General features: G+C 56.0%; 1 protein-coding gene across 1 annotated transcript in view; it reads right to left on the bottom strand.

The window, feature by feature from the left end:
* Positions 1-20,743, bottom strand: part of ACOT7 (acyl-CoA thioesterase 7) — a gene marked incomplete at its 5' end in the record, with an annotated part of 92,147 nt that overhangs the window by 40,676 nt on the left and 30,728 nt on the right. The window contains 2 exons of the mRNA XM_081225407.1: positions 8,789-8,875; positions 16,598-16,712. Coding sequence (XP_081081533.1) covers positions 8,789-8,875; positions 16,598-16,712 — 202 coding nt within the window. The remainder of the gene's footprint in view (positions 1-8,788; positions 8,876-16,597; positions 16,713-20,743) is intronic.

The following is a 20,743-nucleotide window of genomic DNA, read 5'->3' as shown; positions in this document are numbered from 1 at the left end:
AGAGACAGCCCCTGCCGACCCCAAGAGCCAGCACACAAATCTGAGCTGGGAGACCAGGGAGAGAACTGCGATTGGCTGAGACCCATAGGAAACAAGTGGTTACAGTGACGGCTCCTGGACTGAGGCCCCGGCCTCCCAGTGCCCAGGTCAGGGGGCAGACGTGACCCCACCACACGAGTCTACTATCAGATGATACCCCAAATGGGGGTTGATCCCAGGTACTGGGACAGTGATATACGGGCAGCTGGTGACAAGGCTGAGGAGGAATCCCAGCACCAAGGGACAGGAGGTGTGGTCCACAAGGAGAGGAGCTCCAGGCGGGTCTCACCTGGACCATCTCCGCCCACCTCCGTTCTCTCTACCTCCCGGGGACCACGGTGGGGTCAGTGGGAAGTGACACCACGGTAGATCATAGGGCTCGCTGCACGGAAAACCTTTCTGGGGGAAAAACTCAGACGTGTGCAGAACTCAAGTGTTTAGCCTTCTACAGTGGGGGCTCCTGGCCCCCCGCTTGGCGTGCGGGTAGCGCGGGGTCAGCGCTGGAAGTGGAAACCTGTGCCCGCGGCTCTCGGCGGCCCCGAGTCTGTTCTCACAAACGCGACGGAGAAGCGTGAAGCATAACTGGGCCCTCTGGGGTCCCGTGTGCAAAGTGGACTCTGGCGGCTACTTAGAGGGAAAGGAACTGATCTCGTAAAACCGAGATTACAGGCACCTTGGAGACATTGCAAGCTCGGTTCCGGACCCCTGCAATACAGGGAATTGAGAAATAGAGTTGGTCAAACGAATTTTTTTGGTTTCCCAGTGCATATAAAAGTTATGTTTATACTACACTGTAGTCTATTAAGTGTGCAATAGCATTATGTCTAAAAAAGCAATGTACATACCTTAAATAAAAAAGAATTTATTGCTAAAAAATGCTAACCATCATCTGGGCTTTCAGTGAGTTGTAATCTTTTTGCAACAGCAGCTGTTGCAACCAAAGTCACTGATCATGGATCACCATAACAAATAGGAGAATAATGAAAAAATTTGAAATATTCCAAGAATTACCAAAATGTGACACGGAGACAGGAAGGGAGCAAATGCTGTTGGAAAACGGGGTGCTGGACAGAGTTGCTCAATGCAGAGTTGCCACAAGCCTTCAATTTGTTTAAAAAAAAAAAAAATCTGTGAAACGCAATAAAGTGAGGCGCAATAAAACAAGGTCTGCCTGTATAATTAAATGTTGATTATGAGCCCTCTTCCCTCTTCCCGGTGAGGAACAACCCTGGACCCATCGCTGCATGGGTCTGGGCTGAGAGAGACATTCTTGTTCTCCGTTGCTAAGAGAAAACGGCCCTTGCAGAAGACGGACGATAAAATCCACATAATCTCATCCCGTTATGACATTTGTAAAGAAAGACTGTTATCACAAGATACCCTTATCTATGATTGCAGACACAAGACATTACAATCGATGTGTCCACTGAGAAAAGTAAATTTTGTTTAAAAACAAAAACAACCAGAAACCCAACTGCCTGGTTGGTAACTGCTCTTCCTCTTACTTTGCCCAGCTGGGCCCTCTGTCCTGCCAGAGGGAGCCACCAGCCCTCTCTGACACTGGGAATCACCTTCTCCCCTTCACTTTTTTACACTTTAATTAAAAATATCAAGTATCCGAGTTTTCTCAAAAATGCCTCTTTCCAGGTTCCCACCGAAAAACCTCATCAATTCCTTCCCATTTAGATATGATAGGTGCCGCTGACGATGGGAAAAGAACTTTGGCAAATTAGCCTGTCGTGAGCTGCTCTCACTACCCGAGATTCACCATTTAAAAGATGACAACAGGGCTTCTCTGGTGGCGCAGTGGTTGAGAGTCCACCTGCTGATGCAGGGGACACGGGTTCGTGCCCCGGTCCAGGAAGATCCCACATGCCACGGAGCGGCTGGGCCCGTGAGCCATGGCCACTGAGCCTGCGCGTCCGGAGCCTGTGTTCCGCAACGGGAGAGGCCACAACAGTGAGAGGCCCGCGTACCGCAAAAAAAAAAAGAAAAAAAGATGACAACAAAACTGCAGGATTTGCTGCCCTTGGACACTGCGTTCATTTCAGGAATTATGGGAAGGAAAAAAGTAAGACTTGCTTGGCCACTAACATACAGATAAACATCGGGTACCAGAGACATTTTGGAATCGAACACTTAACTGCTTACAGGTTTGCTTTTGTTTTTGTTTTTAAAGTACTGACAGCACGTTGACTGGCTTAAAAATAGAGGCTGAATTTGCTTTTCCCAGGCCTGCCTGGCTGACTGGGTCTCACGCCTGCTGCAAACCCAAAGCAGCCGCTGGCAGCTCAGAGCCCGGCGCCACCGACTGCGCTGTGGGGGGTGATTCGTGATGCCCCCATTTCTATATTTAATCCCAGCTGAAGGAGTGTGGGTGCCGGCCTCCTATGTTAAGAAAACGATAGTAAGTCCATCTTATTTTCACTAGCCCACCATTTGCAAATTACAGGGGGAGTTATTCTAAGAGCCGGCTGAGCGACAGCCTCCCGAGACCTGCCTGGCTTCTTCCCCGTCAGGCTCCAAATGTACTTGCAGGTCTCTGGGAACCGGGACCAAGGGCAGAGGAATATTAATTAAGGTAGCTAATAAAGGTTTTTGGAAATTAATGCACAGTGAGTGAAGACGACTGGTTTCTAATGACAGATGTCAAAGGTGGCATCTGGCGGAGGCCTCGGGCACAGCTGGATGTGGCTCCCCCGGCCCCGGGGCAGCGCAGGCCCAGGGAGCCGGGGGGGAAGGGCTGCTCGGCCACGAGGCCACATCTTACTTCTGTGTCAGGGAACTGGAGAAGGTCACAACTAAGTTTGCTTACTACTGTTTGAGAATCAATGCCTTCCCTGTTTTGAACAGGCAAGGGGGGAAGTAGGGCACACGTGTTCCTGCCCCAAATGCCATGGAGAGCAGGGAAAGGTGGCAGCAGTTACGCACGAGCCCCTCCCAGTGGGACGAGGTGGCCTCGCCGGAGTCCACACGAGGCAAGGTCACGCCTTTGATGGCCCACAACCACTCTGGAGGGCGTCGGTTTCCTCCCAGGAGTCCAGGCTGCAGGCAGGGGTGAGGCTAACACGGAAGAATTCACGCTCCTGACGTTGAAGAATTACGCTCCAGACACCGTTAGGGGACGTCTGCCGTGTGTGCCCCAAATGATCGCAACCAAAGGGGAAGCAAAAGCTGATTAACGGGGCACCACAACCCCAAGCACCGGTCCGTTCGTAGGGAAGGACGTGTGCAGGCTGTAGAGCTGGCTGGGTTTCTCAAGCGAGATGCTTTGCAGTTCAGGAAGAAGAGGGGCCGGGAGCCACACACGTCCCCAGCTGCTCAGGGGACCAGTGCGTGCAGGAGGAAACCAGTTCCGGGATGGGTGTCAGCAGGTCCTTTGAGCGGGGAGGCAGGAAGCTCACGGGCAGCTCACAGCGCCTGGGGCTTCAGGGCTGTAACCAGACCCCAGCTCCCGCCCTTCCATCCAGATGGACAGGAAGCTGCTCTCTGGAGCCTTCGCGGCAGAGAACGGTATTTTCAGAAACAAGAATTCTTGGAAAGTGAGAACTGGAAGGAACGGGGGCCATCGCCTAACACAACTCAGCCTCACGATGAAGAAACGGGGGCCCACACCAGCCTTCACGCCCTCATCTCTTGACCCCATGAGACCAGAAGCTCCTCGAAAGGAGGAAACACGCCTTCCTGGCCTCCTTGCCTCCTCCCCGGCCAGAGGTTTGACACCCACTCCAGCACACAGCAGGGGCTCCAACGAAACGAGGTCACAGAGCTGGAAAGGAGCATCTGTGCCTCCTTGTGCATTTTTCCGTGAAATCGGTTCCCCCTCCAGATGTAGAGGACCGCTTTTCCATAACTGCCCCACGAAACCCGAGCAGACACGAGCGTCTGTGCAGGGGTCGCACGCCTCGCCTCGCCTCGCCTCCCAGACCTCCTTGGCTTGGCAGGGGCTCCTCTCGGCCCGCGTGCCCCCTGCCACCCTGGGGCTGCCGCTTCTGCCTCCCTCTCTTCCTTCAGGTCCCGCGAGGTCCCCCGGCCTCGGGATCCTGGGGCAGCCGTGTGTGTCCCCTTGGCGGCTGGACGCTCGTGTGCAGGACGTGTTGCAGGAGCCCTTCTGTCTCTGGACGTCTTGGGCGGGGCAGTGGCTGCGACCCTGAGCCCCACACGGGGCTGGCACACGGGAGGGGCTGCCAGACGCTCACCAAGTCAGGGGCCGTCGTCACACGTGCTCTGGGGGGCTGGGGGGCTGACCTGCTGTTGCCCCCGTCAGTTCTGGGCCCCTCTGACCACTCAGGGACCGTCCTCTCTCTCTCATCTTCACTCTCTCTGGTCCCTTCACTCAGCACGTGGCCCGTCTACACCGCAGGGAAGGGATCTGTCCAGGCCCGGGGAGCGAGCAGGCCGGGGTGGGGGCCGTTTCACAGAGGGTGGTCAGGAAAGCCCTCTCCTTTTCTCCAGAGACCTGAAGACAGAGGTATCTGCGCAGCTGTTTGGGGACCACAACCCCGGCAGAGGGAAGAGCAGGCGGACGGCCAGCAGGTGGAGGTGTCCCCCCGCCACCGTGTCCCGGGAACCCGAGGGGCAGAGCCCGGGAGCTGACACGGTGGGGCGGGAGGCGTGTGGGGAGACGGGTCCTGGAGGCCTTGTGAGCGGAGAAGCGGCCCGAGCGGAAGGCTGGGCTTCTACTTGGAGTCAGACGGGAGCCAGCAAGGGGGCCGAGCAGGCCCGGCTTGAGCTGCCTTTGGCTCTGAGTGGACCAGGGAGGCTGCTGGGCTGCTCCTGGTCGCGGAACTCGGACCAGGTGTGAAGCCATTTCCACGGTGACGTGCATGTCCTGGAGGCGATGGTGGAGGTGGGGAGAACTCAGGTTCTGACGTTTTGAACGTAGAGCCCGAACGACTGGCTGACAGATGAGACAGAGAGCCTTGAAGAGAGACCGAGTCCCGGAGGACCGCAGGGCTTCTGGCTCGACAAGCAGAAGGGTGGCCTGGCCACCCCCACAGGGGGAGCAGTGGAGCTCCGTGCCGGACATCCATCCCGAATGGATGGAGAGGCCCATCCCGAAGAAGCAGCTAGAGTCAGGAGCCGCTGGCCTAGGCTGGTGTGAGGCACAGGAGTCCCGGCGGGGATGGGGGGGAGTGCAGGGGTGAGGATGGGGCCCCGAGTTCCTGATGCCGGGCAGGACAGGAAGGAAGGCAGAACAGCACAGGGACTGAAGGGGTGGCAGCGGGCGGAGGAGAGCAGGGAAGGGGGATCCTGGGCCTTGGGAGGGAGGTGGCAGGGTGGAGGGCAGCCGGCTGAACTGTGAGGGCCAGACCCGCCCACCGGCTTTGGCAATGGCAGGTCAGAAATGACCTTGACAGGAGGCACGGGTTGGCGCAGGCTCCAGGGAGGACCACGAGGGGGACTGGACTCGGGGGACGGGAGGGATGGAGTGCAGACACCCCAGGGCGCCGAGCAGAAAGCGCCGGTGCTGGGGGTGGGGAGAGGGGGTCAGGCAGACAGACACGCGTCCCCTGCAGGAGCGTGCGCACCACAGGGCACTGTGAAGCACGGGGCAGAGCCTGTCCTATGAGTGGGCCCAACCCGGCAGCTTAGTCTGAGGACATGGGAGCCACGTGCCCAGTTGGATTTACGGCCCGTGATTCTGACAGAGAAAAGCTGCCAATGGCTCAGGACACGGCCACCGGGCAGCGTCAACTCAAACCGTCTTTCCAGAAGACTTCTTTCATTCACTCAGTGGCCGTTCACCGAGCTCCTTCTCTGCAGAGCACCATGGGAGACAGGCAAGGGACACGGGGACCTCCAGGGGACGGGCGCCTGAGAAAGCCACAGCCAGCACGGGGGGCAGGACGAGAGAGGCCGAGGCGCGGCGGGGGGCGAAGGGCGCGCCGCTGCCTGGGAGGGCGGGGCTCCGGGAGCCCCAGGAGGGCGCGGGACTTGGGCTGGGCAGGCGGCCGGCGCCAGGTGGGACGACCAGGGTGAACAAAGACACCGAGGCCGGAGAGCAAGAGGCACGTGAGGGGAAGAAAGGCACAGGCTGAACGCAGGGAGCCGGGAGCCGCGAGGCAGCAAGGGCCCAAGGCTAAGAGCCACGCACGCCACGGGCAGAGCTGGGGCGCCCCCTTCTCCGGGGCCTCCCCTCTCTGATCCGGCCCTCGCGGCCAGATGGGTCTTGGCAAAGCACAGTGGTCCCGGCTTCGGGGAGCACGCTTCCTTTCACATCCGGCCAGTCGTGGCAGCAACACCCCCTCTCGGGCCGGGAAACCCACGTGGAAACAGCCGACAGAGGGCCGGGCGAGGAGAGCCCCCCAGGAAAGAAACCAGAGCAGAGGACATCTCAGGAACCAACACGGGAGAAGGGAACGCCATCTTCAAGAAGATGAATCCAAGGCGCAGACACAAAACCAACGCCCCCTTTTCATCAAATTATGAAAAAGTCATGTTTCACGAGCCGAGTTAAAATTCACTGACACAAAACACACCTTAGAAAACAAACAGGCCTGCAAACAAAAACAATGAAAAGCAGGTTTTCTATTTCAGGCAAGCCTTTTTTATTATTATTCATTTTATATGCTGCTACCTTACTGAATTTTTAATTCTTTGAGTTACTTTTATCACTGAATCTCTTGGGTTCTCCAGGTATGTTACTGCGCCATCTGCAAAGCCAGATAGCTTTACTTCTTTTCTGCCACTTCCTGTGCCTTTATTTTTTTCCTCCTGTTTTACTGCAGTGGCTAAAATCTCCCAGACAACGTTAACTAGGGTCCCTTGCCTTTACTTGTGACCTCGGGGGACGGTCCTCCGAGCTCCCCTCTAAGTAAGATGCTCGCTCTAGGGCTTTTATCATGTTCGGGAAGTAAAATCAATTCCTACTCCGAGTGTTTTTATCAAGAATGGGTGTGCGGGTGAGTTTATAAAAAGGTCTTGACTGTGGCAAGAACCTGAACACCTCCACAGATAGCTGCTGGGTCACCCCTTTCAGCCGACCACTGGGGAGGGGAGAGCAGAGGGGAAACGGCCTTTTCTGGGCTGAGATCCCAGAACTACCAAGAGGAGAAAGAGAGGACTGGACTGCACATCGATTCACGCAGGACTCAGAAGGCAGAAGCCAAAAGCCCTGCCAGCGCTTCTGCACAGAGGCCCTGAAATCCAGAACCACGGAGAAGCAGCTAGCCCGCCTTCCCACACAGCAAAACGAGCGTCCTCTGCTCACTCCCTGCGTCTTTTCTATCCCCTCGATGAATTATCGGAGGCTCTGTCCCTGCAGCCAGGAAAGGAGGGAAGACCCAGCACCTGACAGGAGGCCTGGATTCCATCTGTGATTTCCAACCCTTCCTACTACATCTCTCACCAGTTCAGCGTTGCCAAGATCTGTATGTGTGTGTGTGTTTTTAAGTGGCAGGAGCCAGTCCTCAGGATGAAGGCCATGTGTGAAAATCACAGAAAATAGGGCTTCCCTGGTGGCGCAGTGGTTGAGAGTCCGCCTGCCGATGCAGGGGACACAGGTTCATGCCCCGGTCTGGGAAGATCCCACATGCAGCGGAGTGGCTGGGCCCGTGAGCCATGGCCGCTGAGCCTGCATGTCCGGAGCCTGTGCTCCGCAACGGGAGAGGCCACAACAGTGAGAGGCCCGCGTACCGAAAAAAAAAAAAAATCTCAGACCAGGGCCCATTCTCTGATTCTGAGAGGTCCAGGGCCCTTCATCCCAAGCTTTTCAACCCAAGCCTGACCTGTGCCTCTTGTTCACGGAACAAGCTTCTGCAAAGCACCTCTCTGGCTCTGTGTGAAACCCTGGAGCCAACACAAAGAATAAGACTGAGCCCTGCTCCTGAGGCATCCCCTGGTAGAAGTATCAATGTAATCCTGACAGAGTGGTACCACTGGAACTGGGTTTTGAAGGATCAATAGGAGTTTTCAAGAGTGGAGAAGAAAGGAGAATTTGGCATTCCAGGCCACTGGAAATGAAGACTGCAGACGAACAGCATGTGCAAGTGCCAGTCATGCCTGGGGGACGATGAATTGCTCGGTACCCCCAGAGGAGCAGTGCCCAGACTCCACCACCCACACAACTTCTGCTAACGTCTACACCACTTAACAACATTTCCCCTTATGTTTTTCTTTAAACCGACTTGTTTTTTAAAGTTTACTTTGATCTCATCTGAGATGATAATCTCCATTAAATTATGGGTTTGATGTGCTACTTATATTTTCCCTAAATCACACAAAAAAATAATTACACACTGTTAAAGTAAAAAGTGTCCCTCTGTGAGCCTGGAGCTAAGTCCTCTTGTGTTCCAGCCGTGGTTCCCAAGCTGGGAACTTCAAGGCCTGTATTGTCTGAGGTGGAATCTGATTAAAGAAAGAAATGCATGCAAACGCCAGAGGCAAAAACATACTGAATTAAGCCCTCTTTCTTAGCAGGTCACACTGTCACTCCCTGGTGACTTCACTGTCCCCCAGTAGGCCCTTCCCTGACCCACGGGCAGCCACTAAACATCTCGTGGCCATGAGGTCCCAGGGCTGCGTGTGACCCTCCCTGAGAACAGTCACCCATCTGACTTTCATTCCCAATTTTGAAAACAGGCGCCGACAGTATTTCAGCAATTTATTATGCAACCTCTTAAAAGTTTAAATTTACACTTCATTAAACACATGAGCCTAAACTGGGTCAGATGGCAGCATGGCCTCCTGGGGGGATTAACAAGGAACCAGGAGTAGGAAGGGGACAGCGAGAGTCGCTGGTCCTTACCTCCGTGCACAAAGCCGTGCAGGGTGCAGTCGGAAGGCCCCACCAGGTGGATCAAGCTGGACTGGCTGTAGCTGACTGTGTTCGGCTCTGGAATCAGAAAGGAGAGAGATTAGGCCACGGGACCAATCGATTCCCACGGCCAAAGGGCCCAACAGTGGTGACAGTGCCCTGATGCTCACGTGGTCACCGAAGGCTTCCCACTGTCATCACCTTAGGTAGGATTTCTCTAAGGAAAACCGTGGTCTCAACACGCTCCAGCCCGTGAGGGGGGAGGCTTTCGAGGATTAATTAGCCACTCTGCTAGTGGGTCACAATGCTACTCCCTGGGGACACCAGTGTCCCCAGCGAGGCCCTGCCCTGACTCCCGAGCAGCCACTGAACACCTCCTGCCTATAAGCCCCCAGGGTTGGTGTGACCCTCGGTTAGGAGACAGTCACCCATCTGACTTTCATTCTCAAGTTTGTAAACAGGCACGGACAATATTTTAGCAATTTATTATGCAACTTCTCAAAAGTTTAAATTTCGACTTCATTAAACACAACGGTAGGTGGAGACACGGAACTGGACAGAGATGCCATAGACATGCATCCCTAGACCTCACCCTGGGACTCCTGCCAGCCCTCCGTCCCGACCCGGCCCCGGAGACACAGCACCGAAAGGTGTGCTGGCCTTTCCTCCAGTGTCCCCCGTTCATCTTCCCAGAGGAGCAAGTCTCTGGGGGCATCCCTCACCCACGCGGCACTGCTGCTGCTGAAATATCTGTAAGAGGCTGCACTTCAAAAAAAAGATGCAATAAAGCCCCGTCTCCAGAAATCGATACTATCCCTCGACACAGACCCTTCCAACGGGGTGGGCAACACCCACGCAGGGTCTTCTGAGTAGACCCCACTGCTGTGCCTGCTTCCACCTTCCCAAGGCCTTCTGGGAGGGATGACGCCCATTTGTTTCCTGCCCGGACAGCTGGTGCTCAGAAAGGGTGGCCCCTTCCTGCCCCAGCAAGACCAAGCTGCCGAGGAAGCCAGCCTGCCGGGCCCCCGAATGGCTGGCACACCCTGCAGGTGAAGAAAGGTCCTTCCTGTATTTGGCGGTAGACAGAGAAGTCTGTGCAGGAAGTAACGCCGCTCAGGAGCCAGGAGGGGCGCCAACCCAGAGGTCGGGGCCTGGGTCTCTTAAGCGTTGACAGTTGCCTCCGAGACTTTCTCTGATGCTCCTCCACGTGGGATCTCAGACTGTGCGTTGCCTGAAGGGGTCACGAAGCGGGAAGAACTGGAGTTCCGGTGAGCTGGGGCCTTAAGGATTGACTTCCAAACTCAAGATATTTTCTATTTGTTCTCAAACCTCACGGCTTAGAGAGATTTAGACTCAAGTTTTGAGCTCATGTGTGAAGTGCCTTCCGCTCTGAGAGGTCCCTACGGGAAGGACTCAAGCATCTCGGGATGCTCCCAGCCGGAAGGGCCCTCGGCTGTGTCAGAAGCAATGAAGTGGCTCCAGCCTGGGGTGCGGGGCGGGATGGGAGAAGGGGTCTCTCATTATTATCCATAGTCAGTTCCAACCTCCGGGGGTTCTGGCGACCGGCCTGCTTCCCTGGCTCAGTGTGACTGGCAGAGGTGGGCGCCAGCCACCACGAGAGGTCCCAGCTCCTGCCTCGGGTGACCCCTCAAGCCGGGGACGTCACGGCGTCAGGAGCTGGAGGTCAGCAGCCAAGTGCAGAACTCCGTCCCAAGAGGCCAGTCTGAGGACTCGGCCATCCAGCCCACCCACCCGCATGTGGGCCCCGCGGGAGCAGGTGTGCAAGGATGCTATCTAAAACCAGCCAACAGATGACACGGACAACCCCAAAGGCTCTGGGAGGGGAGCTCCAGGGTCCCCTGGCATTCCCGGGGGCTGCAGTCAGTGCAGACGACCGGAGGGAGGAGATGCCTCCTCTCGCAGCTGCCTCCCAGGCCCCGGGGCGTCCAGAATGGCCTGGACCATCCAAGACCAGGCTGGGCCTTGGGTAACGTCGCCGGACCCGCTGTGTGGGATGAGCAGGGAGGCCCTGAGAAGGTGTCCAGAGCTCTGCCCTGCCCGGTTCCTAACTTCACTCCAAGGGGAGAAGACGCACCCGAAACCCTCCTTGTGCTCAGGAAGTGCGGGTAACAGCCCCGGCCGGTCAGGGTGCACCCAGGGCCACGCCTACTGTGGCCTCGGGGCTTCAGATGGCCTGGGGAGACGGGGTGCGGGGCACAGCCCAAGGGCCACAGAGGATGCCAGCGAAGTCCCTCTGCCACCACAGCCATCAGAGAAACACTCCAGGCCAGCGCTGCCAGCCCACGACACCCCTGATCTCCAAGGACTGTCTCCCTTGGGCCTCTCTCTTCAAAGAATAAAAAGGCCCCGAAAGCCACGGGGTGCCCTACTATGCTTTCTTTGCTTTGGGTCCCACTCATAAAAGACATCAAAGTAGCTATTTTACAGCATGAATGGAAATGAAAAGCCTCAAGTTTGGCTGCTCTCAGGAACTGCTCTGGCCAGCTAAGAGGTTTGTGTGTGCACAATGACAAAAGAATTTTTTAAAATTTCAAACAATGGAAATAGCATACAAAAATCTTTGTCATGTCAACTATCTACTTATTCAAATGACAAGCCACTTGAAATGACTATAACAACCTAGTCAAAGAGATGCCCCCCACTGTTCTGCAGTCACGTTTAAAACATCAGTTAAGCTGCGTCTAATGATTTAGTGTTCTTGGAACTGGCACTGATGAGCTTTCAACCAGAGAAAACACCAACATTCTGGTGGGAAAAAAAAAATACACCCACACACCCAACACCCAGGTCCTCCTTCCCTGGGCCGTGTGGCCTGTAACTCATGGGGCTCTGCAGGGTGGGACGGTGTCTGTGGGTTCGCAGCCCCTGGATCAGGCACTTCCTGTCCTCAGTGGCCTTTCCCCCGTTCTTCACGTCCTGCTTCTTAGGGGAGCTACAGGGAAATGTGAAGAGGATCTTCGAAGTTCAAGGTCAAGGCACAGACATCTGGGGGTTATCCGTGATCGCTGCCAGTGCTGCCTTAACAAATAGATGGTGGGGCTGGACAGGATTCCAGGTCGCTGTCCGTGAGGGTGAGGCGTACCGCGTGTGACCAGAAGGCAGGACTGGGCAGCCCCTCTCCTCACCCTCCCCCGTGCGCGGCTGGACCACGTTCCCCCGCCTCCGCTGCACGGCTGCTCTGCTGCCACAGGAGAGTGAGTGGAAGTGCTGCATCCAGGCCCAAGCCGTCAAAACCCCCGAGAGGTGAGCCTCCCTGCTCTTTCCCCTCCGGAGGTGCCCCGAGATCTACCTGATGAAAGGTGCAGAGCTACCAGACCAAAGGGCCTGAATCCCGAGTCCCCCGCTTCTGGAGGAGATCCCCCGATCAGGAGTTTACAGGAAATAAACCTCTACTGAGTTAGGAGCTAGGATTTTAGAGTGTAAGCAGTTACAATGACCTTGACTAATGCAGTGCCTAATCTCTGAACCTGCCATTTCAAAATGAGGTCCAGAACCTGAGTTAGGTCCCCAGGGCAGCCAGAGACGAGCACAGAACTCCCTCTTCCGTGCTTGCAGCCGACGAACCTGAGGCACAGAAGGGCTAAGTCCCCATGGCGCAGAGCTGGGATCCAAGCCCAGAGGTCCGGCTCCAGACCCTGTATTCCTCCTCCTGCCTCCCCCCTCCCCCAGGTCAAGTGCTGCTGGGAGCGGGGTGACGGGGCCTGGCCAGACCCTGGGGAGAAGGCTCTCCCACCCAGCGCAAGCCCCTAATGGGCACCAAGCACTCTTAGGGAAGGCTCAGGGCTGATCAGCCTGCGGGGGTAGCCGGGCACTGGCTGACCTCAGTGAGGCAGGGTCCAGGGCCTTAGCAGGAATGAGGGGCGGGTGTGACTCACCAAGACCCCGGCTGTCCCGGTAGCGGGGACCGGACTTAGAGGTGAACACTGCTTCAGACACAAAAGCCGGGGAACAGGCAGGGCTGGTTTTTTCAGATTTATTTTTTATTTATTTATTTTATTTACTTTTGCTGCGTCGGGTCTTAGTTGCAGCACGCAGGACCTTCGTTGAGGCATGCGGGCTCTTCGTTGTGGTGCGCGGGCTTCTCTCTAGTTGTGGCGTGCGGGTTTTCTCTTCTCTAGTTAACGGCACGCGGGTCCAAGAGCGCGTGGGCTCTGTAGTTTACGGGACGCGGGCCCTAGTTGAGGCGCGCGAGCTCAGTAGTTGTGGCGCGTGGGCTTAGTTTCCCCGTGGCATGTCGGATCTTAGTCCCCTGACCGGGGATCAAACCTGCGTCCCCTGCATTGGAAGGCGGATTCTTTACCACTGGACCACCAGGGAAGTCCCAGGGCTGATTTTGTCATAAACCCAACAGCTGCCAGAAAGAACGGTGGGTCACGTGGCCAAATAGTCCCTACACAGTTAAAGCTGGACAACTGATGGCCATGGGTTGAAGAATTCAAGCTAATTGTATTTTGTCTCATCAGATGGAGAAAACAATAAGAAAAACTGGGCCTCTAAAGAACTCCCAGACTCTCTGAAAAGACACCTGAAAGAGGAGGTCGGCCCCTCGTGGGGATTGCTAGGCAACAGCCACAGAGGCTGAAATGTGATTCTGGTTTCAAAAGTAACAGGGAGCGGCAGGTCCAGAGGGCCTTGCAGGCGCAGGCGGTGGTAACTCTCGGGCCAAGCCTGCCTCATCAGGGCGGGGCGGGGGTCCTCCCAGGAAGGGGGAGAGTGTGAGAAGACCCCAGTGACAAGCGCACACTGCAGTATTCAAAAAGACCGGAGAATCGATATGCGACTTCCTTAAGAAGTGGTTAAAAGCCAGTCCCTATTGCTGAGAAAGATGCGTTTTTATTAGGGCCAGAAAAGGAAAAACTAAAAGCTTGTAAAAATCTATCATGAAATCTTGCGATTTAGAATGCCACTTTCCATTAATATCATTAGAGAATAACAGATCCTGAAAAATATTATGGATCAGATTTACAATCAGAGGACGGCAAGCTGAAAATTATCTCATGAGTGAAGGAACTTGAACTGACTGAAAACCCTGAGTGATCTCAGTTACCCGGACAGTCAGTCAAAGGAGTAAAACCAGGACGAACCTCACGGCTCTCAGAGCTCAAGACTGAGCCTTCGGCCCCGGCCTCCAACCGGCGCTGGCCAGTAACCGCCCAAGGACAGGTGGGTCCAGCCCCCAGAGGCCAGTCAGAGCCTCTTCCAAGCTCCCCTCTTTGGTGCTTTTGGGCTGACACCGTCTCTACTCTTCTGTCTCTTACGAGTACACTGCTCGCTGGATTTGGGGCCCTCCCCATGTGTGTGGGTAACACAGGACGACCTCACCTTGAGGTCCTTAACTTGATTCCACCTGCAAAGGCCCCTTCTGCGAATAAGGTCACAGTCACAGGGCCCAGGGACTGGGCGGGGACCTGTCTTCCAGAGTGAGGAGAGCAGCCTTTGGGCCCCCTCCAGCCTTTCTCCCAGGAACACGCCCGGCACCGAGTCTGTGCCTTTCCCGAGACCTCTCGGCCCCTCTGCAGTCCTCCATGCCTTTGCCTGACTTGCCTCCTGAAAGCAGAGGCTGGGCCTGAGGTCGCTGCCTGATGGTGGCATGTGTCCCAGGGCCTGGATACACTTGAGTCATCACAAGAGCCCGCAGGCCTGTGGATTACCGTCTTTACATTTTATTGTTAAAAGATACAACTTTATCAGATTTCATCAAAACAGCAACATTCTATTTATACCGATGGGTTTTCTTTTCTTCCTTTCTTTTTTTTTTTTTTCGGTGTTTGTTGAAAATGCAGAACAGTGGACTTCCCTGGTGGCGCAGTGGTTAAGAATCCACCTGCCAGGCTTCCCTGGTGGCGCAGTGGTTGAGAGTCCGCCTGCCGATGCAGGGGACACGGGTTCAAGCCCCGGTCTGGGAAGATCCCACATGCCGCGGAGCGGCTAGGCCCGTGAGCCATGGCCGCTGAGCCTGCACGTCCGGAGCCTGTGCTCTGCAATGGGAGAGGCCGCAACAGTGAGAGGGCCACGTACCACAAAAAAAAAAAAAAAAAAGAATCCACGTGCCAATGCAGGGGACACGGGTTTGAGCCCTGGTCCGGGAAGATCCCACCTGCCGTGGAGCCACTAAGCCCGTGTGCCACAACTACTGAGCCTGCGCTCTAAAGCCCGTGAGCCACAAGTACTGAGCCCGCGTGCCACAACTACTGAAGCCTGCAATGCCTAGAGCCCGTGCTCCGCAACAAGAGAAGCCACCATAGTGAGAAGCCCGCACACCACGACAAAGAGTAAGCCCCCGCTGGCCGCAACTAGAGAAAGCCCGCGTGCATCAGCGAAGACCCAATGCAGCCAAAAATAAATAAATTAAATAAATAAAAAAGCAGAACAGGGCTTCCCTGGTGGCGCAGTGGTTGAGAGTCCGCCTGCCGATGCAGGGGACACGGGTTCGTGCCCCGGTCTGGGAGGATCCCACATGCCGCGGAGCGGCTGGGCCCGTGAGCCATGGCTGTTGAGCCTGCGCGTCCGGAGCCTGTGCTCTGCAACGGGAGAGGCCACAACAGTGAGAGGCCCGCATACCACAAAAAAAAAAATAAAAATAAAAAAGCAGAACAGTAAAGACACCAACCTCCAGTGCCCTGGCCTTCACTGTGGGCAGGTGAGGGTGCAACTCAGGAAGGATGAGCATGAGGGGAGCCCTACACAAGCTGCACAGACACTGCCAGAGGCGTCAAGCGCACCCCCGATAAACGACAGAATCCGAAACCCAGAAAGTCCTGTCCTAGTCAGCACGCCTGCGAGGTGTTCACCAGTCCCTGCCCCCTACACCCACCCTGATGCCAAAGGTGGGCTGCAGCCAGGAAGGCAGGCGGGCGGGCAGGCAGAGCTTCTCCAGCCCCCGCGCTAGAGCTCACCGCGCTCCTCCTTAGCGGAAAGGGGGCAGAGCCCAGGGCACATGGAGCCGCAGAGGGACGCCCTGGGGCCAGTGCTCAGACGGCCGTCCAGGACAGATCAGGAGCCACAGCACCCGCGTGCAGGGCCCCTGAGGAGTCGCTCCGGGACCCAGCATGGAACGTGGACACTCATCACAGGAGCCCGGCTAACATGGGGAGGTTGAGGGTGTGCAGCCCGCTCTCCACACGGTAAGACGCAGTCACTGTGTGTGCAGAGGAGGGTGATGGGCGTCACCAGGCCCCGAGGCCCCCAGGCCCAACCCTGCACGGTGTTCTGGCAGGGACTCGGGAACCTTCCCTCACCTACTTGGACTGTGGAGGCGCGTCCTGTTAAAGCCGACAGCCCGGACTTACAGGCACAAGGATGAAGACTGGAAGGCAGCAGCCCCCGTGGCCAGCCGGGCACTCCGAGTCCGTCTAACTTGAGGCCGCGTCTGGGCGGCGGGCCAGGGAACAACAATGTGGGAAACGCTGCTGCCATTCTGTCTTTTTTATGAGCCGGAAATCCTGTCCAGAACACACTCTTGGGTGAACTTGGGGGACAAATTCTCCATGGCCAGGCGTGTGTCCCTCTGCCTGGGCAGCGGGGCCTCTCCCCACGGGGCCCTCCAGGTCAGTGCACTACGGGAGCAGACGCACCGAGGCCTGCGGGGTTGTCCCCCCATCCCCGTGGTCGGCTGTGCGACTGGGAAGGGGCTTGCAAGGTGCAGGGCCAAGGGGACAGCGCTCCCGGGACCCCAGAGCCTGTCTCAGGAGACAGCGCCAGGGGAAGCACCGGCCCAGGAAGAGGACGCTCGTGAAGTGGCCGCGCTGCCTCGGCCCCGGCCCACACCCCAGCTCCTACCTGGGTTCAGGACGGGCTGGACGATGTCCCCGTTCCGCCACGTGGTCTCCATGCGCTCCAGCTTCTGGGCCTCGTAGCGCTTGCGGCCCTCCTCCTCCTGCCCCTGCCGGGAGTACTGCGGGGGGCACGGGAGAGGGTCAGGTCCGGCCCCCAGACTCGGCTGCTGTGTGCGCTGCCTTTCTGTGACTGGAACTATCTATTCTTTCTCTGATAGTATATGTTTAACATAAATAACGAAGACACAGAGAAGGGGAAAATATCATGTATTCTTCCCCCTGCAAGAGTGCCTGGGTTAAATGTTTGCGTTACGTCCTCCCTAGAACTATTTTCATGCCCGTGTATAAATAAAAGGTTCTGCCATGCTGTATGTGAAGTTCAAAGTCATGGTATTTCCTCCTCTCACTGTATCCTCCTACCATAATTTATGTGATGGATCCATCATATCTGGGCCTTTAGTTTGCTCCCAATTTTTCTCCATTAAAACAATATCAGGGACTTCCCTGGTGGCGCAGTCATTAAGAATCCGCCTGCCAATGCAGGGGACACAGGTTCGAGCCCTGGTCCGGGAAGATCCCACATGCCACGGAGCAACTAAGCCCGTGCGCCACAGCTACTGAGCCTGCGCTCTAGAGCCCGCGAGCCACAACTACTGAGCCTGCGCGCTGCAACTACTGAAGCCCACGCGCCTAGAGCCCGTGCTTCGCAACAAGAGAAACCACCGCAATGAGAAGCCCGTGCACCGCAACGAAGAGTAGCCCCCGCTCGCCGCAACTAGAGAAAGCCCGTGCGCAGCAACAAAGACCCAATGCAGCCAAAAATAAATATATAAATAAATGTATATAAAAAAGAAATCATACTGACAATCTCAGCCACTTACCATGTTATACCTACCCCATTCCTTCCTGGGATTCTTTCCTGGACATAGAACTACAGAGTCAGGGAGCCCCAGGAAGGCTGCACCCCCTCCCCCACAAACAGGGAGAGGAGGGAAGAGGTCCCCGTGTGCCCCTGGCACTGGGCAGCCTCACTCTGCTGACTCCTGGCCAGCTGACACCTGCCAAAGCTAAAACAGCCCCCCTGAAGCTTTCCTAATGGATCACGGGGGTTCTGACCCAAGAAGTTAAAAATAAAGGTGACAGTCAAGGTTGGCACGATGGAGAATGCTGGGCCCTCTGGTGCCCACCGTCCTGGGGCCCAGTGTAGGGAACACCCCCTACCCTGGGATCCATCAGACAGGCCCGGGGTCCACAGGCACCCTGACCGGCCCCACCCTCCCTGCTGACCCCTGCCCGGCCGCTCTCCTTCTGACGGGCTCTGACTGCGGCCCTTCCACCCACTCTACCTGCATCTCTCGCTGAGCCTGCGGAACAGCCGCCAGGCTCAGGGCCCCGTGTGCTGCTCTCTGCCCCCTGCAATTTCAGACCTTCTTCCAAAAGCCGCTTTTAAACATCTTGCTTTTCCTGCTCGTGGCTCTCCTCCAAAACTGCCCAGGTCTGAACACATTCCGTGGCTTAATTACCATTAGCTTGGGCTTGCGACCCCGTCTCTAAAGGAGGCTGTGAAAGCTGAGCGGTTTGTTCAAAAGAAACGAAGCATGGTGAGTATTCAAGTCGCCGTGGACAATTAGCCTCTTCCTCCATAAACAGATGGTTCCCCCACGTCCCACCACACAGAGCAATGCCTCTAAGAGTAGAGTTTGTGCTGTGCCTTTCTAGTAAAACTCAAGGATGTCTTACGTGTCCTCAAGAAATGCCTTTTTAAGAGATTTTTAACAAACGAGCCAACCTCCCCAGTCTAATAGATCCTCATGTCCAGCACACTCCTCAGACCTCTGCAGTCACACAGGGACCGATGAGGGCCCCGGTCCTGACACGGGCGACGAGGACCAAGAAAACGCAGCCTGTTCACAAACAAACGCCTCCTGCTGGCTTTAAATCTGGGGACAACATCACGAGAACCTCCTGATGATGGGCTGGCACCCAACTCTCACCCCCAAGGACTCATCAAACTCAGCTGTTTTGAAGCAGGAGCCAGCTCAGCTCAAACGTCCAAGGCAACAGTCAGTGCGAGCCTTTTAACTCAAGCTCATGTTTAGACACCGATAAAAACCAGTGTCCACTCTCCAATGGCCCCCAGCCTCTCGGGGGCCACAGCTGTCCCCAGCCACCGCAGGGGTCTCTTTTTCCATCACAGGGCCACTGAGGTCGCTGTTCCCTGGGGGAAGAGGTGGAGCAAAGTGACGAAGTCCTCACTGAGTGACACTGCAGGGAGGAGGTGGGCTTCCCCCGGGGAGACGCACACATGTGGTCGGTCCACACATGCACATGTGTGACAGCAGGTGTGTGTGTGTGTGTGTGAGATGAGTGTTCTGTGTGTCAGATATACGTATGATCAACCTGCATGTAATATATGTGCATGTGTGAGACATGGGTAAGATACACACGTAGACAGAGTGACGTATGTTTTCCTAATAAATGACCGCTACCTGTGAAGGGTCGGCAGGGGCATGCTGGCAGGACATAAGGAAGTCTGAAGGTCAAGCTACCAGCACCTGAGCGTAAACGCCAACGAGGGCCAGACCCGAGCTTTCCAGGACCGTCGCATGAGCACTCGGCTGGGCCATGCCAATGCAAAGAGCAGAATGAAACATTTCAAATGAAATGATGAAACGAAAACAGTTCAAATCACCTGAAGGCTTATACGTGGGCCTAGCATGTGTGGGGGAAGAAAGTGCAAATAAACATTAGCAATGCCTGCGGCTGGGAGCCGTGTGGCCTCTCCCATCTGGAGCTCTCTCTGCACCCGGTGGGACACTTCCGACACTCCCCTCTACCACGGGCAGAGTGGATATTTATGTCTTATCAAACTCGGCTAAACAAAGGGAATGGGAAAGCTACCGGGGTCTCCACCAGGAGGTGGGAGGGAGGGCAGGGGATGAGGGGGGTGATGCAGAGAGCTGCCCTGTCCCTGCAGGGACAGCGGAGACTGACACTGCCCACCCACCCCCACTCCCCCCCACCGGCTAAAAACCCACCGGCTCTCAGCACACGGGCCCCTGAGGAGCCAGAAGGGAACAAAAGCTAATGTGTTTGGCCCAGGAATCTTCCTTCAGCAGCAACCCCTTAAGATCCACCATGTGGTGCTGAAACCAGAGATATGGCCTGCTAGAGATTTCTAGACTGTGTAGCATCTGAAAATTCAATCAGTTAAATAATGTGCCTGAGTATTTACATGCGATGTGGCTAATTTAACACCAAGTGCTTAGTGGGAAAGATGAAAGCAGGGGTTAGCACGCTTGTAATCCCTAAAGGGAACCGTCACTGCGCCTCAGACTCACGCCTGCTTCTTGGGTTTGAAAACCCCTCAGTTAGTGCTGCTTGAAAATGATGCAGTTTCCATCTTGCCAGCAGCAGAGAGGAGAGCAGCTCCAGGAAGAATGGGGGCGGGGTGGGGGGACACAGAGAGACAGAGACGGAGAGAGAGCTGGAGAGAGAGAGAGAGAGAGAGACAGAGGTGGGCTGGACTGAAGGCCAATGCTCTGGGTTGAACAGCGTCCTGTCAAAATTCCTGTCCACGTGGGACCTGTGCATGTGACCTTTTTGAGAACTAGGGTCTGTGCAGGTGTAATTAGTTAAGACACGTGCACACGCACACACACACACAGACAGACAGACAGACAAAGACACACACACACACACACGGGAAGACAGCCAGATGACAAGAGAAGCAGAAGTTGGAGTGATGCAGCCACAAGCCAAGGAATGCCTGCAGCCCCAAGGAGCTGGAAGAGGCAGGAAGGATTCCCCCTCACCCAGAGCCTCCAGTGGGAGCCCAGCCCTGCCCATGCCTTGATTTTGGACTTCTGGCCTCAGAAATGGGAAAGAATGAACTCGGTTGTTTAAGCTCCCCAGACTGTGTCACAGCAGCCCCGGGAAACTCAAACAGGTGGGAAGCGTGGGAACCATCCGGCTCACACCCTGGCCCTGAGCGCCCCTCTCTCCTCACACGTGGAGGGACAGGTGGCACCGATGCTGGCCTGGTGCTCCTGGCACTACCGCCCTGCCCTCAGGGCACCAAACCCTGGACCACCAACCCGATGCAGACCAAGGTCTAAGCACACTTCCTGTTCCGCATGGAGAGAGCTCC

This window comes from Mesoplodon bidens (genome assembly GCF_964165515.1).
Source record: "Mesoplodon bidens genome assembly, chromosome: 2".
Lineage (NCBI taxonomy): Eukaryota > Metazoa > Chordata > Mammalia > Artiodactyla > Ziphiidae > Mesoplodon > Mesoplodon bidens.
This window is presented reverse-complemented; position numbering and strand designations above follow the sequence as displayed.